Genomic DNA, 21,952 nt, shown 5'->3' on the forward strand with positions numbered 1-21,952 from the left:
AGTTTCTATTATTAATGGCGTTATATAAAGAGACTAATCATTTCATGGTTCGATTTTATACAAACTCTTTGTATATGATACCCCCGCTCACACGTCTCCACATGAATGATCAGGATTAGATCATTTATAGCAATTTACAAAATTTGTAACACCTACAAAGCAGGTCATATTCGTAGTGTCATTAGGATAAGATACACAGCCTTATCCATCTACTACTGACCGTTTAGGTTATTATTTAAACAAGATCCATTTGTATGTCTCTACATACTTGTTTAAGTTACATGAAATAACCCTAGATCTTAGTTTATTGGATTGAGTATATGCTTATAAAATAACACTTATTTTATTAACAACAATATGTTTATACAAAGTTTACAAACTACGAGATTACAAGAGATTTAGGATACCAATCCCCACATACATTGCTTAACCCAAAGGATTTGTGGATCCTACACATCCTGACCATGTATATAGACTCAACAAGGTTCTTTATGGCCTTAAACAGGCACACAGAGCCTGGTATGAACGGTTAACCGAGTTTCTTATCAACATCGTGTACAGTTGTGGAAGAGATGATAAGACTCTCTTTGTAAAAAAATCTCATGAGAATTTTGTGGTTATTCAAATTTATGTTGACGATATTGTTTTCAGAGGGATGCCACAGAAGATGGTCGAGTTCTTTGTGAGACAAATGTAGAAAGAATACGATATGAGCATGGTAGGAGAACTACCCTATTTTATGAGATTTCAAATAAAGCAACTAAATGAGGGAATCCTTCTACCAAAGTAAATATGCCAAGAGTTTAATGAAGAAGTTCGGCTTGGAAAGTGCTAGTGTCAAAAGAACTCCAGCTCCAACTAATGCAAAAATGTCAAAAGACTGAAGTGGAGCTCAAGTCGATGAAAGCCTATACAAAAGCATCATTGGAAGCTTACTCTATTTAACAACCTCTTATCGTGCTGTGATTCATGGACAGCCCTTGGAAAAACCCTTCATACTTCAAGCCTCGAACGAGTTGAAGTTCTGCCCTATTTATGCCATCAATGATCTCTGTTTTCCTCAACTTGACTGGGCTGCGATGGTGGTGATACAGAGGTCACATTACCATGATTGATGGACAGAAATTTGTGCTTCCATACAAACAAGCCTCTCGATTCATTGCTTTATCAATCCCTTCTTACCGGATAAGGCCTTGCCATGTCTATGACCAGCAAATCTCATCTAAACTCTGTGAACTCACTGATAGCCAAACGTTTGGGATTTTTAGAGTTAAATTCCAGGGGACTGAAATTTTTTCATCCTTCCAAAGTTTCTCGACTCCCTCCTATTGTGGATGGATTGAGATTTTCAACTTACCTCCTATTCTTGGAGCGACAAAACTCGTACTAGACGAACAGGGGAATAAATTTTTTGGTGGCAAAGGTGAAGGTCCAATCAAATGAGGTAAGTTTCATCCCTAATTGTCTTACCCTGCTTGTCGACCTTGCTGGAATTCCATGGACAATTCAGATCACGGGTACCGACGCTGGAAGACGCCATAGCCATCGGCCTGAAAATCTGCCCACTGAATCTTTGAAAATCAAGGAATCATTATTGCCGCAATTTTCAAATAAATGTAAATCTCCAGCCATTTCCATAAATGTAATTGTCGGTTCCTCTCAATTTCCATCTTCGCAGCCATCTTCTATCACTCCAAAATTGGTGGAGCAAAATAACTAGAAGTATCTCTCCTCTAAATTAAGTATACCAAATCAGTTGGCCCACCAACCCCTCATTTCAAACAATTTGGCTGCCACATCATCCTCCCCCTTTAACTTTCCCAATTTTAATCAATGGGCCCACCAATTCCCCATCATCACAGCCGTGACTTTCCAAGATCGACCCACCACCCTTACAGATGGAAATAAATTATTTACTAATCCACAAAGCTTAAACTTACCCAATATGGGTTCAGAAACTGAAGCGCGAAGCCTATTTAACCAGCCCACTTTCACCAAATAAAGACTTCAATTCTTACCCATTGGACCCTGGTGTTTTCGGAGACAATCCTGATCAGTCCCACCAACGACCATTATCCAGTCTTCCCCCACCGTCGGAGGACTTGAACAACCATCAAAATCTACCGCTGAGAAACGAAATAAACTACAAAGCGAGCTCCAAAATCTCCATTCCTCAATACATTATGACAAATCGACCACCTTGGCCATTATGGAGGGCACAGATATTGATCAACGAAAATTATATCATGGAATGTTTGGGGCTTGAAACCCTAAGATTGTTCTGATGTGGATTTTTTTATGATTAAGTCCATCTGGAGTTCTTTTTTCATTGGTTGGGCTGCTCTTGATATCACTGACTCATCAGGAGGTATTTTAATTCTTCGGTGTGCTCCTGATTATGCGATTGATGAGCTAATCACGGGCAATTATTTCATGTCTGTTCACATTTCTCTCACTGACGGACCCTCGGATAATATTTATCATTCAAATTATTGGCAGGAGCTTGATTATCTTGCTGGCTTGGGTGGTGACAGGTGGATTGTTGGTGGTGATTTTAATGTGACCCGATGGTCTTGGGAAAAACCTCATGACCATTACATATCTTCTAGTATGTGGGCTTTTAATAGTTGGATCTCTAATTATCAGTCACATGATCTACCTCTGACAAATGGGAATTTTACTCGGTCAAGCTATGGCAGTCCTTTTTATCTTTCTATACTGCACAGGCTTTTGAGTATTGATACTTACCATGACAAGTTTCGGCCCTTGGTTGAGGATTGGTGGAACAGAAACCCCATCTCTAGATTACCTAGAGACAAAACCAAGATAGCATTGCAATGAAGCTCCCATCTCTTATATCCCAACTCAGTCAACTTGATAAATTGGAAGATGATAGACCGCTTACTAATGAATAGATCTCTTTTCATCGCCCTCTTTGAGAACAAATTGAATGTTTAACTGAATAGGAACATATTTATTGGTGGCAGTGGCAGAGGTGTAAGCTTAAATGGCTTCATGAAGGTGACGAAAATACTCATTTTTTCCATCGTATTGTTGTTGCTCATAAACGTAAGAGCTCGGTCACTAAAATTCTCTCCCGAGATGGTCATAGTCTTGTAATGGCCAATGATATTGAGATTGAATTCCTTGATTGCTCTTCACTAGGGATGGGGTCAAACCGGGAAAATTTTTCGGAGCCCCATCCGAGGACGGGGTGGGGACGGAGATGGTATCCCGGACCTCAATTAATCCCCAACCCCATTTGATATATTTATATTTTTAATATTTTATAAATATATATTTATAATATATAAAATAATTTATTTATATGTATGTTTATAATTTATAGATAGTGTTGTGAGTCCAATATTCAATATATAAATTCTAAATCTAAGCCAAAAATCAAGTTCAAATTTAAAAAATTAAAAGAAAAAAAAACCCTAAATTTTGAAAACACAAACATTGTGTTGCCAACTTGTCGTTCGGTGCGTTGGATGAGCGTGCGTCTCAGCGCCTGCCATCTGTCGTGAGCATTGGTCCGTTTGATTTCGAGTTCGTCTGTCTGCATTCGACTTCATTCAGTCCGTTCGTGAGTGTGAAGTTCAAGCGTCCGTTCGTGACCGTGAAGTTCAGGCGTCCGTTCGAGTTCGACTTCAAGTTCATTCAAGCGTTCGTCCATTCGATTTCGAGTTCGTTCTTCCGAGTTCGAGTTATTCCAAATTCGTTCAGTTCGAGTTTGAGTTCATGAAGACCTTTCAGGCGTCCGTTCGAGTTGGAGTCGCTGCCAAGCTCGCCATTCAACTTCCGAGAGAGGAGATCTGGAAAGGTAATGCTAATACATGATATTAGTTTGAAAAATATTTTGATTGTGTTGTTTTGTTTTTCATTTGAAAAATAGAGACTTGTGCTGCTGTCTTAATCTGTCTGTTCAAGCTGCTGCCGTCTGAGATCTGTTGCCGTTCAAGCCAGTAAAAATTTTATAAAAATTAGTGTTTGTGTATGTTTGAATACTTTGAATTTTAGGCTTGAATATGTTTGAAAAGTATGTTTGAATGCTTTTGATTTTGTGGTTGAATACATTTGAAAATACTTTGAGTCTTTGTGTATGTTTGAATTTTTTAATTTTAGGTTAAAATCTTTGGTAGGTTGTATGCTTTGAAAATTAAGTCCAAGTCTAAAGAGAGTTTTTTTTAATTAAATCTTTGGTAGGTTGAAAACAATGTCTTCATCACCTTCTTCAAATAAAGATTCTCCAAGTCCAATTCCAAGTCCAACCCCAGATTCAACCCCAAATTTAACTCCATGCTCCTCGAATGATGATAATTTGAATGTTGATAATTGTATTATTCTTGGTGAGGATATTGAGAAAGGATCTTTAAAGAGAAGATTGACATCGGTTGTTTGGAACCATTTTAAGAAACAAAAAATAGATGGAGTGACAAGGCAGTTTGTAATTATTGCAAACAAAAATTAGAAGGTGAAAGTAAAAATAGAACCAAACATTTGCATGACCATATTAAGATATGCTCATATAAAGGACAAAAGGACATACGACAATCCCTATTGAATCCCAACAGAGAGAAGAACAATACATAGAGTTTATATAATTTCGATCAAGAAGCTGCAAAAAAAGTATTAGCTAGGATGATAATAAAACATAGATATCCTCTCTCAATAGTTGAGCATGAAGATTTTAGGGAATTTTGTAATGTCATCCAAACATTATTTAAGATGGTATCAAGAAACACGATAAAGAAGGAGATTTTGAAAATTTATGAGACTGAAAAGTTGAAAATCATGACATTGTTGAATGAGATCAAAGGAAAAATTGCCCTTACAACGGACATGTAGACTTCCAACCACCAAACAGAAGATTATATGGCTGTCACATTTTGTTGGTGATAGTTGAGTTTTGCAAAACAAAATAATCAGGTTTATATATGTCCCTTCTCCACACACTTTTGAGATGCTTCATTAAGATGTAATGGAATGTCTGTTAGACTGGAATATTGATTGAAAATTGTCATCTATAACTGTAGATAATTGTAATACAAATGACTCCATGATTAATATGCTTGTTGATAGTTTGTGTGGAAACTTAATATTGGATGGGAGTTTATTTCATATGCGGTATTGTGCTCATATTCTGAACTTAATTGTGAAAGATAGGTTGGCAGTGGTAGGAGATGGGATCGAAAGAGTACGTAGTAGTGTGTCTTTTTGGGTGCATACACAAAAAAAAGAATGAGAAATTTGAGGAAACTGCTCGTCAGTTGAATGTTTAGGATGGTCAGATGTTGAGTCTTGATTGTTGTACTAGGTGGAATTCTACATATTTTATGTTAGCCACTATATTGAAGTACAAGGCTGTTTTTTATCAATTAAAACAACGAGAACTAAAGTATAAGTGTTTGCCTTTGGATCAAGATTGGGTATTAGCAAAAGAGATATGTAAGAAACTGAAAATATTTCATCATGTGACTGAAATATTTTTTGGATCCAAATATCCTACTGTAAATTGAAATTGGTTATTTCTGAATGGACGAATTCTGGCATTCAAGAGATAAGAGACATAACTTCAAATATGATTTCAAAGTTTGATAGGTATTAAAAGAAAATTCATGAGGTAATGGTCATAGCTACAGTTTTAGATCCACGTTACAAATTGAAGTTGATTGAGTTTTACTTCTCTAGAATTTATGAGATAGTTTTTTTCTTGAGGTGGAAAGGATTAAAAAAAATTGTTCAAATTTGGAAACAGAATATCAGCTGAAGCATGAAGGTGAAGGTAATGAATATCGCTCTAAAAATTTAGATGGAACATCACAGAATATAGAATTTGATGATTTTAATGATTATGACTTGTTTGTATCAAATTCTAATGATATGAATAAGAAGCAACAATTTGATGCATATTTGGATGAACCTGCCTTACCTCGATCATCTGATTTTGACATTTTGAGTTTGTAGAAATTGAATGGTGTCAAGTATCCCATTTTACAAGAAATTGCAAAAGACATATTAGCCATTCCGTTATCTGAGTACCTGTGGTAGGATTGTAAGCCCACATCATAACAAACTTCATCCAAAGACGATAGAGGCTTTAATGTGCGCTCAAAATTGGATTGCAACCGAAGATTTAACAGGTTAGTTTTTTTATTTTGTTTTGCCTCTTTTTAGCATTTAATATATTAATAAATATTTTCTTTTATTACAAATATGTGACAATATAAGGTACTAACACGGGAAAAGAAATGGTTAAACATTTAGCAACTGTTTTAGAAGACGCTGACGATTCTGATGAAGATGGCGTGGTGACTAAGGTATGCTCAAGGATTAACATTATTTTCTTATGACACTTTTTATTTTTTGTGGTCTAGCTCACTGAGAAAGAGGTACACAGGGCTATCTCCTCTTTGGGTTCTAGTAAATCTCCTGATCTTGATGGATATACTGTGAAGTTCTTTAAATCGTTATGGCCTATTCTTAAAGGTGACATTATGTATATGACAAATGATATTTTTAACTCTAGTATTATTAATGCTTCGCTTAATGGGACCTTCATTTACCTTATTCCGAAGAAAATTGATTCAAAATTGGTATCTGATTATCGACCTATTAGTCTTATTCCATGCGCATATAAGATCTTAGCCAGAGTTTTATCAAACCATTTGAAGAATATCCTTCCGTCCACCATTATTATTAATCAATTGGCTTTTGTGGCTAATAGACAACATCTTTTTTGGCGAATGAGTTGGTTGATGACTGGTTTCAGAATGATAAAGTTAGGGTAGTTCTTAAACTAGATCTTGCAAAGGCTTTTGACATTGTTGACTGGTATTTTTTGGATGCTATTTTATAGATTAAAGGTTTTGGTCCTATTTGGCCATCTTGGATATATGGTTGTATTTCTAGTGCAAATTTTTCGATTATCATCAATGGACGACTTAGGGGTAAGATCATCCCATCCCGTGGAATTCGACAGGGGATCCTCTTTCACCATTCTTATTTGTTCTTGTTGCTAATTGTTTGAGTCGCGTTATGAATTATAGCTCTTCGTTGGGCCTCCTTACTACTCACTTTATTGGTAGATCATCTTTTATTTTGAATCAATTGCAATTTGCTTATGATACATTGCTTTTTTCCACTGCTGATTGTGTTGCTTTATAACATCTCTTTGATGTGGTTTGAATTTTTGAAAGGGCTTCCGGTCTGGCTATTAATTTTTCAAAGAGTGAAATTTTGGGGATACATATCAATGATGCTGATTTGACATGGTTGTTGAATACCTTTGGCTATAAGCTTGGTATTTGGCCTTCTACGTATCTTGGTTTGCTTTCAGAGGGGGGACTCGCATTCTATTCACTTTTGGCAACCGATTGTTAAATGGATTCAACACAAATTGCATAGTTGGAAATATGCTTACATCTCTAAGGGAGGCCGCCTGGATATATCCAACATTCTTACATACTACCTACCTCTCTTTCATGTCCCGCATGATGTCATCAATATTCTGGAAAATTTATTCTTGATTTATTGTGGGAAAGGATCTCAGGGAGATGGTGGTATGCATAATGTCAAATGGGAGGCTATTCAGAGGCTTAGATTGATGGGTGGTTTGGGTGTTGGAAATTTCGGTTGCATAATTCTGCTTTGTTAGCAAAGTGGATTTAGTGTTTTCTTCATGAGCCTAATGCTTTGTTGCAAGGTTTTATTGTGGCTAAACATTACTCCCCCTTTTGTATCTCTGGCCTTCTACTGTTCGAGGCGGATCCACACGTTCTCCTTAGAAGTTTAATTCACAGACTCTTGGATTGATTTCCTCTCGAACTCGAAATTGTCTTGGTGATGGTACCTCTATCTCTTTCTAGAAAGATCCCTGGCTAGATTGTGGTATTCTCTGTAATATTTTTCCTCGATTATTTCGTCTTGCGTTTTCAACCTGATTTTAAGGTGGCTAATGTCTGAGTCATTGAATTTGAAGCTTGGAAATTAGATCTTCGTCATAATCTTAATGATCTGGAGACTAATGAGTGGGCTTCTTTGCCTCATATTTTATCATCAATCAAGTTGCGTCCTATTCCTGATTCATGGTCCTGGTCTTTGGACTCTTCTCCGTCTTTCTCTGTCAAATTTCTATTAAATGATTTTGTCGAAGTGGTTGAAACTGTCCAGGACCTCTACTTAGTTGGAAAGATTTTTATCCTAAGAAGATTAAGCTCTTCCTTTGGGAGCTTAGTCTTGGCGCTATCAGTACTGTGGATCGTTTATATGTCCATACATGTCCCTTTCTCCTTCTTGGTGTATCATGTGTCGGTGAGATGGGGAATCTCCTACTCACCTGTTTGTGCATTGCCCTTTTGCTTCTCGTTTTCGGCACATTGTTTTGGATGCTTTTGGCTGGTCTCTGATCGGAACTAACAATATCTTTGATATTTTGGCATTCCTTCTGTTGGGACATCCATTTGGTGGTACTAAACGATTGATTTGGATGGCAATTACTCGTGCATTTTTTTGGATCCTTTGGTATGAGCACAATTGTTGTCTGTTCAAGCATTCTTTCTCATATTTTGATAGTTTTCTAGTTACAGTTCTATCTATTGCTTTTTATTGGTGCAAAGATAAGCACCCTTTTAATCATTTCAATTTATCTTACCTAGTCTCCAACTAGACATGTTTCTTATAATTGCCTTTTGGCTTTTAGGGTTTCCCCTATTTCATTAATCAATTAAATGTTTCTCATAAAAAAAAACCAAAAAAAAAAAAATTATGTTTCTCTGTTCTATTTTATGTCACTGATTTAGTTGGGAGATAATAAGGATTTCCATCTTATAGTTTGTAACTAGAGTTTAGTCTCTATAGTTTGTTAAAACTAAATTTATTTTTGAGGATTTTTATTATACTATAGGGACCATTTATGAGGTTTTATCAAACCATAATGGCTAAATTCTAACTTTTAAAACCATATGGACAAAATTCTAACTTTCTCCAAACCATAGAGACCATATTTGTAATTTAACCATAATTTATTCATTATAAAAAGTTAAAATTTTATTCCTAGTCCTTTTTTCTTGTAAATGAAGTCTAACTATATATGATGGTGTCTGATAGCTCCCTGAATGAGCTATCTTAGGGTCTCGATTCTCGTTCGTTTAAAATGATTAGTGAGTTTAAATGTCTATATTTGTAGGAATTCGAGTACTACATACATTTTGGAGTATTATGGACCATTCGGGGATGATTTGGAACTATTAGGAGTTTAACAAAGCATCTGAGGCTTCAAGGGACTCAAAATGAGGAAAATACCTCCAAAGGTCCTAGCATCGTGTGGCACTAGGAGAAGCGTGAAACCCAGAAGGAAAAAAAAGAAAAAAAAAATAGGACAACATCGCGAATACTGCCTTGTGGCACCACAACGTTGTCTGAAGTCCCAACAGATGTGTGCGCACTGCAGAAACTCACCCAACCCATAGAACTACATCGCCGCAATGCTCTCGATGGGGCTTATACCTCATTTTTCATTCTACAATTGAAGGAGATTGTCCGTTCTTTTCAGTATTTCCTTAGTTTTAGATTGTATGTCAGCTCATATTGACGAGTCTTGATTACTTCCTTGCGGTCTGTATTCTTTGCTGGTTATGTTTTTAGTGTAAGGAATTTTGGATGAACCCACTTGTAATTATGTGAGAATTCCAAGTTTAGTGCATATTTCTATCCCTCAACATCTCTATCTTTTGCTTGTATTCTTTACGTTGTTTGAATGATTAAAAGGGACACACCAAATCATTTATGCATGCTAATTGTTAGAAAATTCCACTTACATTGTAATCGTTGTGTTGCTATCAATGTAGCAAGGGTCATCTCATGGATGTGTGACGTTGTAGTGTTTCTGGACTCACATAGTTATCAACTAGTTAATTGACATTACAGTTACTATGATCATGGTTTAGTCTTAGAACTTAATGCATACTTGTGTTTGAATATAAAAGAAAATTAAGGCAAATTTACAGACATATATATATAGAAGAAAACAATATATATATATATAGATATAGATATAGATATAGATATATTTCATTTATAAATATTAATTGTTTTAAAGATGATAGCATCTCACAAAACCACAACTAAGTAAAGAAACAAAAAAGGTTATTGATACAAAACCAAACACTTGAAAGATAAAGTTCACAGTTCATCTTTTGTCCAATGTCATCATTGAATTTGAGGCCCCTTTCCTTTGTGGCTAGTGGAGGATGGAACAGCTGACTCCATTATCATCTTATCAATCATCATCCTTTCATGTTTATGTATCAGATGAAGACTACAATTCTTCACTCCAAATAGCTCATAACAACTAGTTTCAAGTGTAATTTGAAACTGGGTGCAATAATGCCAATTGATATCAAATCCATTAAGGGGAATGTAAGAGAGCCAAATGAACTGTGAAGCATATTCACTCAAGAGTTTTTGTTGAGATACAAAGTGACAGTGCTCTTGCAAAATTTGATATGAGTCAACTTTGAATTTGCATATGAGATCCACAACTTTTGTATACCTCTCTTGTTCTGGAATAATGTCATTTAGTTTTCTTCTTTTCTTGTCCACAACCACAAGAGCACACACAGCAAGACCTACACTGTCACGAAAATTTTCCAAATATTGTGGTAACTTTATTTCAGTCATGTTTCCTCTGCTTTGACTGGTGAAAAATTTTGGGATCTTATCACCACGTAGAAGAAGATCAAACTTACTTCCAAATCTTTCCTGTAATAATATGAAATCAACGAAATAAATGTTATGACAGAAAGAAATTCGAAAAACAGAAAATAAAAAACCAAAAGAAATCAATATAGAGATTTACGTGATTCACTAACAGTGTGTTAGCTATATCCACGAACAGAGGGAGAGAACAATTTATAATTAGAGAGAAATATCAAATAATACAAATTACAAATGTACCAATAAAGTTAGAGGGTTTATATATGACACCTCCATGCTTGGTCATTTGGAGCACCAGATAAAAGATTCAACGCATTGCAACAGTAAATACATAATATCTATGTTTTATGAAGAAAAAAGACAAACTATTTGAGAAAATGAAATCGATAAGAAAAATAAATATTGTAGAAGCAATAATCAAACTCTCAATGTTTGTTAGAAAAAGAGAGGACAATGGAAAGTGAGTAAAATGGATGAATAAACTTCATATTCATGTAGAAACTTTTGATGATACAAACTTTACAAGGAAGTTCACCTTTATATATGTAGTATGTAGCTGGGGATCTCAACTTCCTTTAGGAGATCCTAATTTCAGATCTTCACGTTACATCTATTATAATATTCTAAAACAAATATTGTGTTGACAATAAATCAAGGACTGAATTTTTTTGGTTAAATTACAAATTTGATAAGTTAAAATTTAACATTGTTGGGAATGCAATCAAAGTTACATTGGATATATATGAATTTTTTTGGGTGAAACCAAAAACAAAGTTATAAGGTTTATGCTCAAAGTGGACAATATCATACCAATGTGGAGATATTTGGAGATTCGTTGTCCCTAACAAGTCTCTATAGTTTGATAGAGTTATCAAATCATGAAGACTATTTTTGAAATTTTATCAAACCATAAAAACTAAATTCGAACTTTATCTCCAAATTATAGGGATGAAATTTGTAATTTAAATAGGAGACTGTTCGAGAGTCTAGAGAACATAACATAAAAAATATACTAAAGTTCATAACTCAACAGACATAAAAGACAAAGATATAGAGAGAGAAATAAACCTGGATGGACTTATGGAAGAATGGGTGTGGGAAACTTCCATGTAAAAGGTGCTCAACTGAAAGACTTGAAGCAATACAAGTTGAAGCAGTAGTTGGTTTTTGATTCTTCACAGGGTTATTTCGAGGCAATGAGATTGTATACCAATGTGTATTAATCATTTTCAAATGATATTCCACAATTTGTTGGTTGTAATATTCATAAAGCTCATCCCCACTCTTCACTATGCAATTCACGATTGTGTGAATAAGTCCTTCAACATTTTGCTGATAAACTAAACGAGCTCCACATAACTCAACTCGCATTCTTTCACTATTAGTATTGAAATTAATGTAAACATGGTTGGATGAAGAAGACTTTAGTTCATCATAAGGATACCAATTATACCGTGGTTCAAACACAATAAACAGTATTTGATTTGAATACTCTGCAACCTCCTTAGGGATAGAGTGCCTTTGGGTGGATATAATCTTTTCCTTTGTTTGTATTTCATACTCAAAGCAATAACAAGAAGCTTTCTTGGAAATCGAGAAGACGACGAACATTGCCAACCCCATCCACTTCTTGTCTTTGTCTATATTTACAGGAATCTTCACTGCTACTTTGTCTTTCTTGTTCTGATTTTTGAACCATCCAAAAAATTTTGTTTGTGGGAAGAAGTATTTCATGTAGTAACGCTTTTTTTCCTGCAAGATATACAAAAATTGACAGGGTGATAGGAATATAATGAGTTAAAAGAATATTTTTGGGGCCGTTTGGGGCAATAAGTTGAGTTGTGAAGTACAGGAGTTGTACCTCCTAGGACCCATGGTGTAAAGAGTTAATAAATGTTTTTAGTTGTGGGGCCCATGAACTCCTTAGACCAAATAAAGAGTGGAATTCACAACTACTCTCCCAACACATTGAGCCAAACACCCTCTTAAATTTTACATGTACTTCTTATTAAACAAATAATACGATTTTAATGTTAGGCTTTATAACAAATACTTTTGTACTTTTCCTTTTGTTTCAAAAATACCCCTATAGTTTCAAAAGTTGCAATATTACCCCTCAACATTTCGTAAATATTTCAAAACTGCCCTTAAAATATAAGTGCTTTAAAAGTTCAAACAAAAATCGAGACTTAGCTAGAATTGTGTGGTGATAACTTAAAACGATATGGTGATCCAAAATTTCATCTTAGGTCATCTACCACACCATTTTATATCTCAATTTCCATCTAAAATTCTAAAGAATTTCTATTCCTAGGGTGTTTTTGAAACGTTTATAAAAGCTCAAAAGTAATATTGTCATTTTTAAAAGTATAGGAGTATTTTTTTAAAACAAATGAAAAAGTTTGGTTGTATTTTATATAATTTAACCTTAATATTATTCAAAGGAGACTAACCTCGAACATTATCCCCAGTATTGCTCTGAGGTTCATCCTTAGCAAAAATGTTGAATCATCAGATTCAAATGTATAGGATGAAAAGTCATCCTTTGCAACCTCAAGTTCATCACACCTACATTCACTATTATGATCATTATGTTGTCGAATCATGGTGCAGAAATTGCGTTTAGAGCAATAACGTTTAGCGAACAACTTTGCCAAATACTCTGATACATTTGGCCAGGAGAGTAAAGATGAAACACCACATGCTTTGATTTTGACCTTGCTTGCATCGATATGATCACAAAAATAACTAATTGTAGCCTTGATAGAGCAACATCTTTGAACCATCAAACTATGATGTATAAACATCCAAATCGGTATGTATGCTACCCAAAAGAATCTTGTAGCTTTAAATTGGGACATCTCATAACCCATTGTCCCACCAGAACATTTCCCATCAATTTCAAAGCTAACTGAGAATCTTCCAAGTGCAAGATGATCTAAATTTTGTGGAAATTCAATGTTTGTTGAGAGGAAAACTCCACAAACATTGCTTAGATCAACATCTTCATACATGATATTGAGTGGTTTACTGATTGAGAATTCTTGCTCATACTGGATGTTTATCCAATTCCCTTCATTTATCTGGCCAAACCACTCCAACATGTCGACATCTTTATGGATGATAGTGGATGGTTTCTCTTCTATAATATTTAGCTGCAAAAAGAAGAATAATTAGAAATTAAAGTTTTTTATTTATCCAAAAGGCGGTGGTATATTAGATAGATTTTATGCATACCTCAAACGATCTTCGAGTAAATATCGAATGTTGGAACTCGTTCATGGCACATTCTACATTTGCATCCTTGGAACGAATGATAAAATTAAGGTAAAGTTGGTGTCCAGAACTTGAAGGGATAAGCAAAATTTTGTTATAATATTGTTCTGACATTGATCTGCAGTCTATTCCTCCTACATATTGCAAACTGTCTGGAAGCTTTGGTAAGTCTTTAAGCTCAGTGCAAAAATTCAGGTTCAATGTTTTTAACTTATTGAGGTGGCTAAGACTAACAGGGAGTGTTGTGAAGTTATTATAGCTCAGATCTAGTGTTTCTAATGAGGAAAAGAAATGGAGATCTTCAGGAATGTCCTCATCCATAAGTTTGCAACCCATCAAATTAAGAGTTTTAAGGCACCCCAAACCAGTAGATACTGTTTGATGAATGTTGAATTGGGGGAGCATTGACTTCCAAATTCCACATGATAGTCCTTCACATTCTAATGTTTCTAAATTCTTCAAACAATGAATAATGCTTGATGGTAAATGGGTTATAGAAGTTTCACTAATACAAAGTGTCTCCAAGGATTCTGCATTTGCTAAGCTTTTCGGGATTTGGTCAAGTTTTTCACAATATTTCAAAAGGAGGGTTTTCAAAGACTTCAAGTTACCAATTTCACAAGGAAGACTAGAAAGGCCCAAACAGGAGGATAGGTCCAGCAAAACTAAGCCAGTTAGATGCCCAATTGAAGGATGAAGTTGGGTTATATTAGATTCATCAAGATGAAGATGAGTCAAATGTTCCATATTTCCCCCTATCTCTGGAGAAGTTTCAAGACCTGTACCAGAAAGTTTCAAAGTTTGGAGATTTTTGCATCTTATATTTGGTGGAAAATGTTTAAGATCACCACAACCCTCTAAATCCAGTAAAATGAGTTTGCTGAGAGAATTGATGGAGGGATGAATCTCACACAATTTGACACAGTTACTTAGAACCAATCTCTCAAGATTTGGAACCCCAGAAAAATCAGGTGTCACCCTCAAGTGTTCTGAGTTACTAACATCAATTACTTTCAGCTTTGGAAATCTCTGTTAAGAAAAAAGTGTATATAATAAATAAAACTATAGGAACCAAATTGAAATCAAACACAAACTAAAAAGCACTAAAAACTAAAACTTTTCTGAAAAAAGCTAACCTTTTTTCCATCCCAAAGTCGTAAAATGTGACTATGAGGCAAGAGTAGTTCAAACAAATATCGCGATTGAAACATTGGAGGCAAACTCTTTGAAGGATAACCAGGCCAATTAATTATCCGCAACAATTGAGAGAGATATTCAATGTCTTCAGAGAGCTCCACATTATTGATTTCCAATATTCTTAGTTTGGTCATCTCGGAAAAGGATTCGGCATCCAATTCTATGGATTCTTCCATTTCTTTTTCCAAACTTAAAACTATCCCTTGAATATGCATCAAGTCCTAACACACAAAAATAAAAAAAGAACATTAATAATAGTAACTTTTGAAGGAATAGGAGAATGTTAGGCATAAAAATTACAAAGTAAACTGATTTTCTTACATGTTTTTCAGCAAACTTGCAGTAGAGATCTTCATGAAGCCAAATCCTACTCTGTTTTTCTGGTTGAGTGAGAGACTCCTTACGCACTATTTCTCGACCCATTTCAAGAATTAAATCATGCACCAATATTTTCTTATGTGAAACTTCAATTAAACATCTTTGCATCAATAATTGTATTTCACTCTTAGGGCTATAACCAAAACTCTCCAATATTTCAATTACTCTATCTTCATTTTTTCCATTGAAGAAACATGTAATGTCAAGAAAAACTTGTTGGCTTTCTACTCCCAATCCATCATAACTTATTTTCAATACATGAAAAAAACTTCTTTCATCCACTTTGATGAGCCTCTTCAATGTTTCTCTCCATATTGTAATCTCTTTACCATACAAAAAGGATCCAATCACTCTTAAAGCCAATGGAAGTCTTTTAGCCTTCTCAATCATCTCGTTACTGAGATCCATGAAACTGTCATTGTTTTGATGATTACTACCAAAGGCATGCTTCAAAAAGAGCTGAAGAGCACTATCATGATCTAGTTCCTCAACGTTGTATTCTTTCATTTCATCATAATTATGATGGTTCAATATTCCTTTATTTCTAGTTGTAATGATGATTCTGCTTCCAGGACCAAACCACTCGGCGCTTCCAGCCAACATTTCTAACTGCCTTCTCTCTTCAACACCATCAAGAACAATAAGAACCTTTCTACCACTCAGTCGATTTTTTATCATCTCTACTCCATGATTCTCATGCCATATTCTAAAATCTTCTTTATGAAAAATTTGAGAAAGCATTTCCCTTTGTAATGACACTAAACTTTGCTTTGAATCACCTCCAGGTAATGTTAGAAAGCAGCAATCATCAAACTTTGAAAGAATACAATCAAAAACAACTTGAGCAATAGTTGTTTTACCAATACCACCCATTCCTACTATCGCAACAAAGCGTACGTCATCTAATCCTAAACCAAGATGCATGTTCATATGGAGCAATCGAGATGTCATTCCAACTAGATTCTTATTCAATGCTTCCAACTTAGGACGCCATACATCAAATATTTGATTTGCAATTTTATTTACTATGTCTACCTCAGAACTGCAAGATATAATTATACTTCATGTTAAGTGATTACTGTGTATTAAATTGTAATATTTAATTTTCAAAAATTTGATCAATGCATATATAATATTATGATTTTAATACAAATGATAACTGAAATTTCTTTAACATTTAGTCATCTCATAATTTTATAACTCTCTTTTTAGGATCATGCTAATATGAATCTCTTGGAACAACCAACAAATACACATGCACGATCAAGTTCTTGCTACTTCGCAGTCAACAGAAGGACTTTTAGCAACTAGACAAGCATTCATAGTCAAAGTTTCAATTTAATTATAATCATATGGTAAGGAATAAGAATAAAAATCAGCATAATAGCATATAAGTATGCAAACAAAATAATGATAGACACCTGTGACTAATAGACCTCGAACATAGTCAATATTTTGTCATATTTGCAAATAGTTTAACATTGTGTTAGATTTGCAATTACTTTTGGGTTAGATATCCATATATGCAATTGGCCTAGCTAATTTAACCCATTTTTTTCTTTCTATATTTATCTAATTTATATCCTGATAAGCTAACCAAATACAAATATTCAACATATCTTCCATATACATAAGAATGTAGGAACCAGATTAAAATTGATAAGAGATCAAATTGAAACAATTAAAAGAGATGGCGATAAAAGTTGTTTAAGAAATAAATAATAGATGTTTGAAGTTTACCTATTCTTAGTGATGACAACTCCAGTGTGATTGCCAATTTTCTTCATTGCACTTTTCCAACTTTGGAGTTCCTTCAAGCGCTTCTCCTTCTCTTGATCATCAATTTCCTTTAGAGCATTGGCTTCATGTTCATCAAAACTTTTCTTAAAAGTTCCAGATTGATCCTTAACAACCGATGGATCAATATGATAAAACACAGGAAGAACACGATCCATCGTAGTTCCCATGGAATCCATTATCTTAGTCAACTCTCTCAAACACCATTTAGCAGAAGCATAATCTTCAGAAAGAACGACAATGGCAGATCTCGATTCATCGATTATTTGGAATAAGCCATGAAGATCATCTCCAATTAGAAACCTCTTGTCGTCCAGGAAAGCTTTTATCCCCAAACGATTCAAAGCATCATACAAATATCCTGCAAAAGTGTGACGAACATCTCTACCTCTAAAGCTTATGAACACGTCGTAGTTCATCTTAGGACAATCCAAAGAAGATGATGATGAACTCTGCATTTTGTAAGGTCTGAAGATAGAAAGAAAAACAATGTTGACTAACCAAGTATGTGTTTGGTTTAACTTTTGAAGTATCTATCTTTGGGGTAAAAATAATAATTTCGAAAAAAATTGGAGTGTTTGGCAACAACTCAAAATAATTTTTTAAAAAATGAGTTTATGAATTAAGTTGGTTTGAGAGAAACATTTGAAAAGAGTAATCAATAAAAGATTATAGGAAACAAAAAGAGAGGAACAAAACACATTTTTACCCACAGCAGAGGCAACACAACTACAGCGACGGCAGCACACCCACAGTGGCTTGCTCTGACAACGGCAGCAACGACAACCACTTATCTTCCTCTCTTCCTTGGTTCTTTCTCTTCTGTGAATTGTCAGGGTTTTTTGAAGATCTAAAAGAGCAAGCTTATAAGTTGGGATTTGGTTCTTTCATCTTTTCTCGATGAAAGTCATCATATAATAAAAAGGTAGGAATTTTGTATGAATCAATGTGATAGATGATTGAAAATGAGAGAGTAAGGAAAAGAAATGATACGTACTCAGAGGGAAAATAATAAACTTAATGGTTCATTTGGTTATATATCTCAACATACCTTGCCCCATATTACACCACCAAAAACTTAGAATGTTGGAGAGCTGACAATATATCCTAACTAAACTATAGAATCCATTGCAAACTTATAAAAATTAAAACATTTTTTCAAAAATAGTTGGTGGCTAACAAAAACTTGTTGAAACAGTTCAGAAAAAATATATAAACACTTCCAAAATATTTCATATGCATCACCACACCAGGTGTGTGGCTCACTCCACACTATCCAAATTTTGGTCCAAAAGTCTAGAATCTCGACACAATGTTTTTAATAAGGAAAAAATGTTTATGTCTAACATTACAAACCATCATAAATCTAAAGAAAATATAAAATAATTGAAATGATGCTAGCTAGCCACTCTTAACTATAAAAATAAGCATCAGTTCTACATACATACAGAATAATGTAGAATTTATATGCGATTGGTGGCATATGATCTGGGCTTTGATAGTCTCATTGGACACTCAAATAGACCTGGTAGAAAAATTTAAAAGAAAAGATTTGGGTAAAAAGAAAATGAGTGGTGAGAGGTTATAAGAAAACAATTAAAAGAAAATTATGAATTAACATAAACATTCATAAACGGTTGTTACTTGTTAGTAAACAGGCCCACGTCCAAAGGAACTAGGAAGCGGCATGGAGGACCGTGAGTACCAAAAGGGAAAAAGTTAGACCCTCAAGTGTATTAAGTTCAACACCACATTGATGTGAGTACTCTCATATAGGTCAACTTGAACGAAAAGGTCGGACATGAGGAGCAAGTCGACAGAGCACTCAAGGGCCACATGTGAGTTTTCGACACACCAACATCTATAATGTAATGTAATTAAAACCATGAAAATGATATTATTCAAATTCCCTTTATTTTTGTACTCATCCATGTGACTCCCTTACAACCCACAGTAAAATTTCTCCCTCAGTTTCACTTACTTGGTAGTTGTACAACACATTTCCTTTTGATTCTTTTTACAATAATCATTCCTTTATCTTCTTGCTATCCCATGAAATAAACCCATTTTCTTGATCACTTTCACAAAATTCACACTTGCTGCATCATTTCCTTCTTTCCTTCTTTCCTATTATTCATCCAAACAAAAGCTTGGAATTCCTATTTCCTTTTCTATCTATTACTTTAGACAACCTCAAAAAGAATTCCCCACAAGAATCCACACAATTTCATAGGAAACAAATTCAAACAAAACATTTATGAAAAAGGTAAGAAAATCCAGAAAACTATCATTTAATTTAATTTTTTTTTTTTCGTCTCTTTCAAAACAATCTTTAAGCAAATACGCTATCAACAAAATCCATAGAAACTTTTAACCAACAGACAATCAAAGACTTGCATTAAGAAGTGTCGTCCAAATCTTTCTATAATTTTATTGATTCTTCTATATTTAAACTTTAAAGAATAATAGATAGCTTACCGGGTTGGAATATTTTCTTAGCGACTCTCCATTATTCTCTTTCTTCTCTGCCGAATTTGCAATCATATCCCTTTTTCGAGATATTTATTTCTCAATTTCTCTCTCCATTTCCCTTTCTTCTTTTTTTCTTTTTCTTTTTCATTTTTCTTTTGAGTACCTCTCTCTCTCTTTTTTTCTTTTGAAAAGTCCTCCTATTTTAATCCTGCTTCATTTATTTAATTTTAGCCCACCAACTTCGTAAATTTCTTTTTTTGAAATATATTATAATTAAAATGGAGGGTGAGGAAATCGAATCTCAGACCTCGAAATCGATAGTACAAATACTATGTCAATTGAGCTACGCTTTTGGTAGCACCAACTTCATAAATTAGTGTTGAAAATTCCAACTTCATTAGTATTTATTATTGAAGTTTCCATATTTATTGAAAAATTTCATTTAACAACTCTACACCTCAAATACATACTTACTTCCTAACTTTAACATAATAACATTAGAATTCATAACTCAACTCAAACAATAGGTTAATTTTAGTTTCTACCGCTAAAATATATAAATTGAAATTAGACAATAATGAGTACATTAACTAAAATTAAATTATTTTTTAAAAAAAAAAACTAAAATTAAACAATAGATAATTGTTTTAAATGACAAAACTGTAGTAAATATTTTCAAATATAACAAAATGTCACTGTCTATCAGTGAGATAATAATAAATATCTATCAATATCAATAATAGACAGTGACAGATGTCTGTAAATGTCTATCAGACTATTTCTATTTATCACTAATAGATAATGACATATTATTATATTTATAAATAAATTGAATCATCTTCATTATAGAAATTAAAATGGTATTTTGTTATTTCTGGCTTTCTCTTTTCCTCTCTCTCCATTTACTTTTCCTTCTCCATAATTGTGGCTTCCCTCCATCCATATCCACACATTCTTTTCTATTATTTCATTTTTCAAAACAGTCGAAGATTTTTTCCCTTTTTTTCCTTTTCCACAAAGTTTCAAAGTTTCCTTTTATATGGGTGTAATACTTTTAATATTGGTTCAATTTTTGTCCCTATACTTTTAAATATCAATTTTAGTAAAAAAAAATTAAATTTACAAATTGAACAATTGTTTTTCAGAATTTGTAAATATAGTAAAAAAAAAAATAGAAAAGCAGGTTTTTGTTTTTTATTATTCTAAATTTACCCTATTGATGTTTCAACATATATATTAGTAGTGTATCTGATGTATTTTATATCTGGTATATCAATCATTTGATATACTTGATATTTGGTATATTATGTGACTAATAGATCAAAGATAAAGTATATAAGTTATACAATGGATATTCTAAAATTATCATTCATAAATCATATTTATCAGTAAAGAAGTATTTGCTTTACTATTATTCATTTGACTTAATTTCAGTCTTTATTCGTTTGTTATAGAATTTTTTTTTTTATTACATTATAATCAACTTATAATGGTTCAATCTGTTATGTAAGTAACCATTTTGAATCATCTAGTAATGGTTCACGTGTGATGCACGTGTTTATTAATTTTAAGTTTATTGGTTTATTTTTTATGTTTTAAAGGTTTTCTATTGAAAATTCATTTATATTTATCAATTATAAATTATGTTGATGAAGTGAAATAGCTTCTACTACTTTATACTTTATAAATATATACGATACAATAAAATCTCTTTCTAAAAACAAAAAAAATTGTAAAATAAGTAATAGATGTAGAGATTCGAAATATAAAATTAGTTATACCCAAATAGTGGTGTTCTGTTGACATAAAATGTACATATTCGACTTCAAAGTTAACTTTCACATATAATAAATCTATTTTGTAAAGTGAAAATGCAAAGGAAAACTTTTATTGCTCTAACATCTCTCAACAAATACCTAAACTCGATAATTTGCCTTTAATATGGAACAATCAATAGACACCTAAACTCGAAGAGTCTTATCCCAAAGATTGAAGAGTATCAACAAACATTTAAATTAGAATAGTCACATTTTTATACATGGACCACATTCATATAGGAATGGATACACTAATTCAATATGTGTAACCACTTGCACTCAATGAGTCTGTTGGC

At 33.6% G+C, this 21,952-nt stretch overlaps 1 protein-coding gene and 1 long non-coding RNA gene across 13 annotated transcripts; one reads left to right on the forward strand and one right to left on the reverse strand.

The window, feature by feature from the left end:
* The first annotated feature begins 365 nt into the window (after window positions 1-365).
* On the forward strand, window positions 366-9,724 carry LOC120079637. Of its 2 annotated transcripts, none has more exons than XR_005482290.1 (5): window positions 366-2,368; window positions 2,500-3,826; window positions 5,971-6,146; window positions 6,235-6,323; window positions 9,191-9,724. It is a non-coding gene; the product is annotated as an uncharacterized LOC120079637 (long non-coding RNA). The 2 variants fall into 2 exon arrangements; XR_005482289.1 differs by having other exon boundaries at window positions 367-2,368; window positions 6,235-8,526.
* A 348-nt stretch (window positions 9,725-10,072) lies between these two features.
* Window positions 10,073-19,999, reverse strand: LOC120080050 (TMV resistance protein N-like). Of its 11 annotated transcripts, none has more exons than XM_039034594.1 (9): window positions 19,846-19,996; window positions 18,816-18,892; window positions 17,311-18,217; window positions 15,514-16,612; window positions 15,132-15,413; window positions 13,957-15,024; window positions 13,173-13,874; window positions 11,788-12,471; window positions 10,073-10,764 (listed from the first exon to the last, which is right to left on the reverse strand). In XM_039034594.1, the coding sequence occupies exons 3-9, from the start codon at window positions 17,823-17,825 to the stop codon at window positions 10,213-10,215; spliced, it is 4,902 nt and encodes a 1,633-aa protein (XP_038890522.1). In that variant the 5' UTR covers window positions 17,826-18,217; window positions 18,816-18,892; window positions 19,846-19,996; the 3' UTR covers window positions 10,073-10,212. The 11 variants fall into 11 exon arrangements, with proteins under 11 accessions (XP_038890522.1, XP_038890527.1, XP_038890524.1 ...); XM_039034599.1 differs by having other exon boundaries at window positions 18,812-18,892; XM_039034596.1 differs by lacking the exon at window positions 19,846-19,996 and adding an exon at window positions 19,012-19,839.
* Between the last annotated feature and the right edge of the window lie 1,953 nt (window positions 20,000-21,952).

The sequence above is a fragment of the Benincasa hispida genome, chromosome 6 (genome assembly GCF_009727055.1).
Source record: "Benincasa hispida cultivar B227 chromosome 6, ASM972705v1, whole genome shotgun sequence".
Taxonomy (NCBI): domain Eukaryota; kingdom Viridiplantae; phylum Streptophyta; class Magnoliopsida; order Cucurbitales; family Cucurbitaceae; genus Benincasa; species Benincasa hispida.

Bases quoted from the DNA above. Each gene is read 5' to 3' on its own strand.
- LOC120080050 (XM_039034597.1), bottom strand. From the start codon at position 17,825: ATGCAGAGTTCATCATCATCTTCTTTGGATTGTCCTAAGATGAACTAC. The intron at 15,414-15,513 runs GTAAGAAAATCA...TTTGTGTGTTAG, and splicing joins GCAAGTTTGCTGAAAAACAT to GACTTGATGCATATTCAAGG. The intron at 12,472-13,172 runs GTTAGTCTCCTT...TATATCTTGCAG, and splicing joins TACTGGGGATAATGTTCGAG to GAAAAAAAGCGTTACTACAT.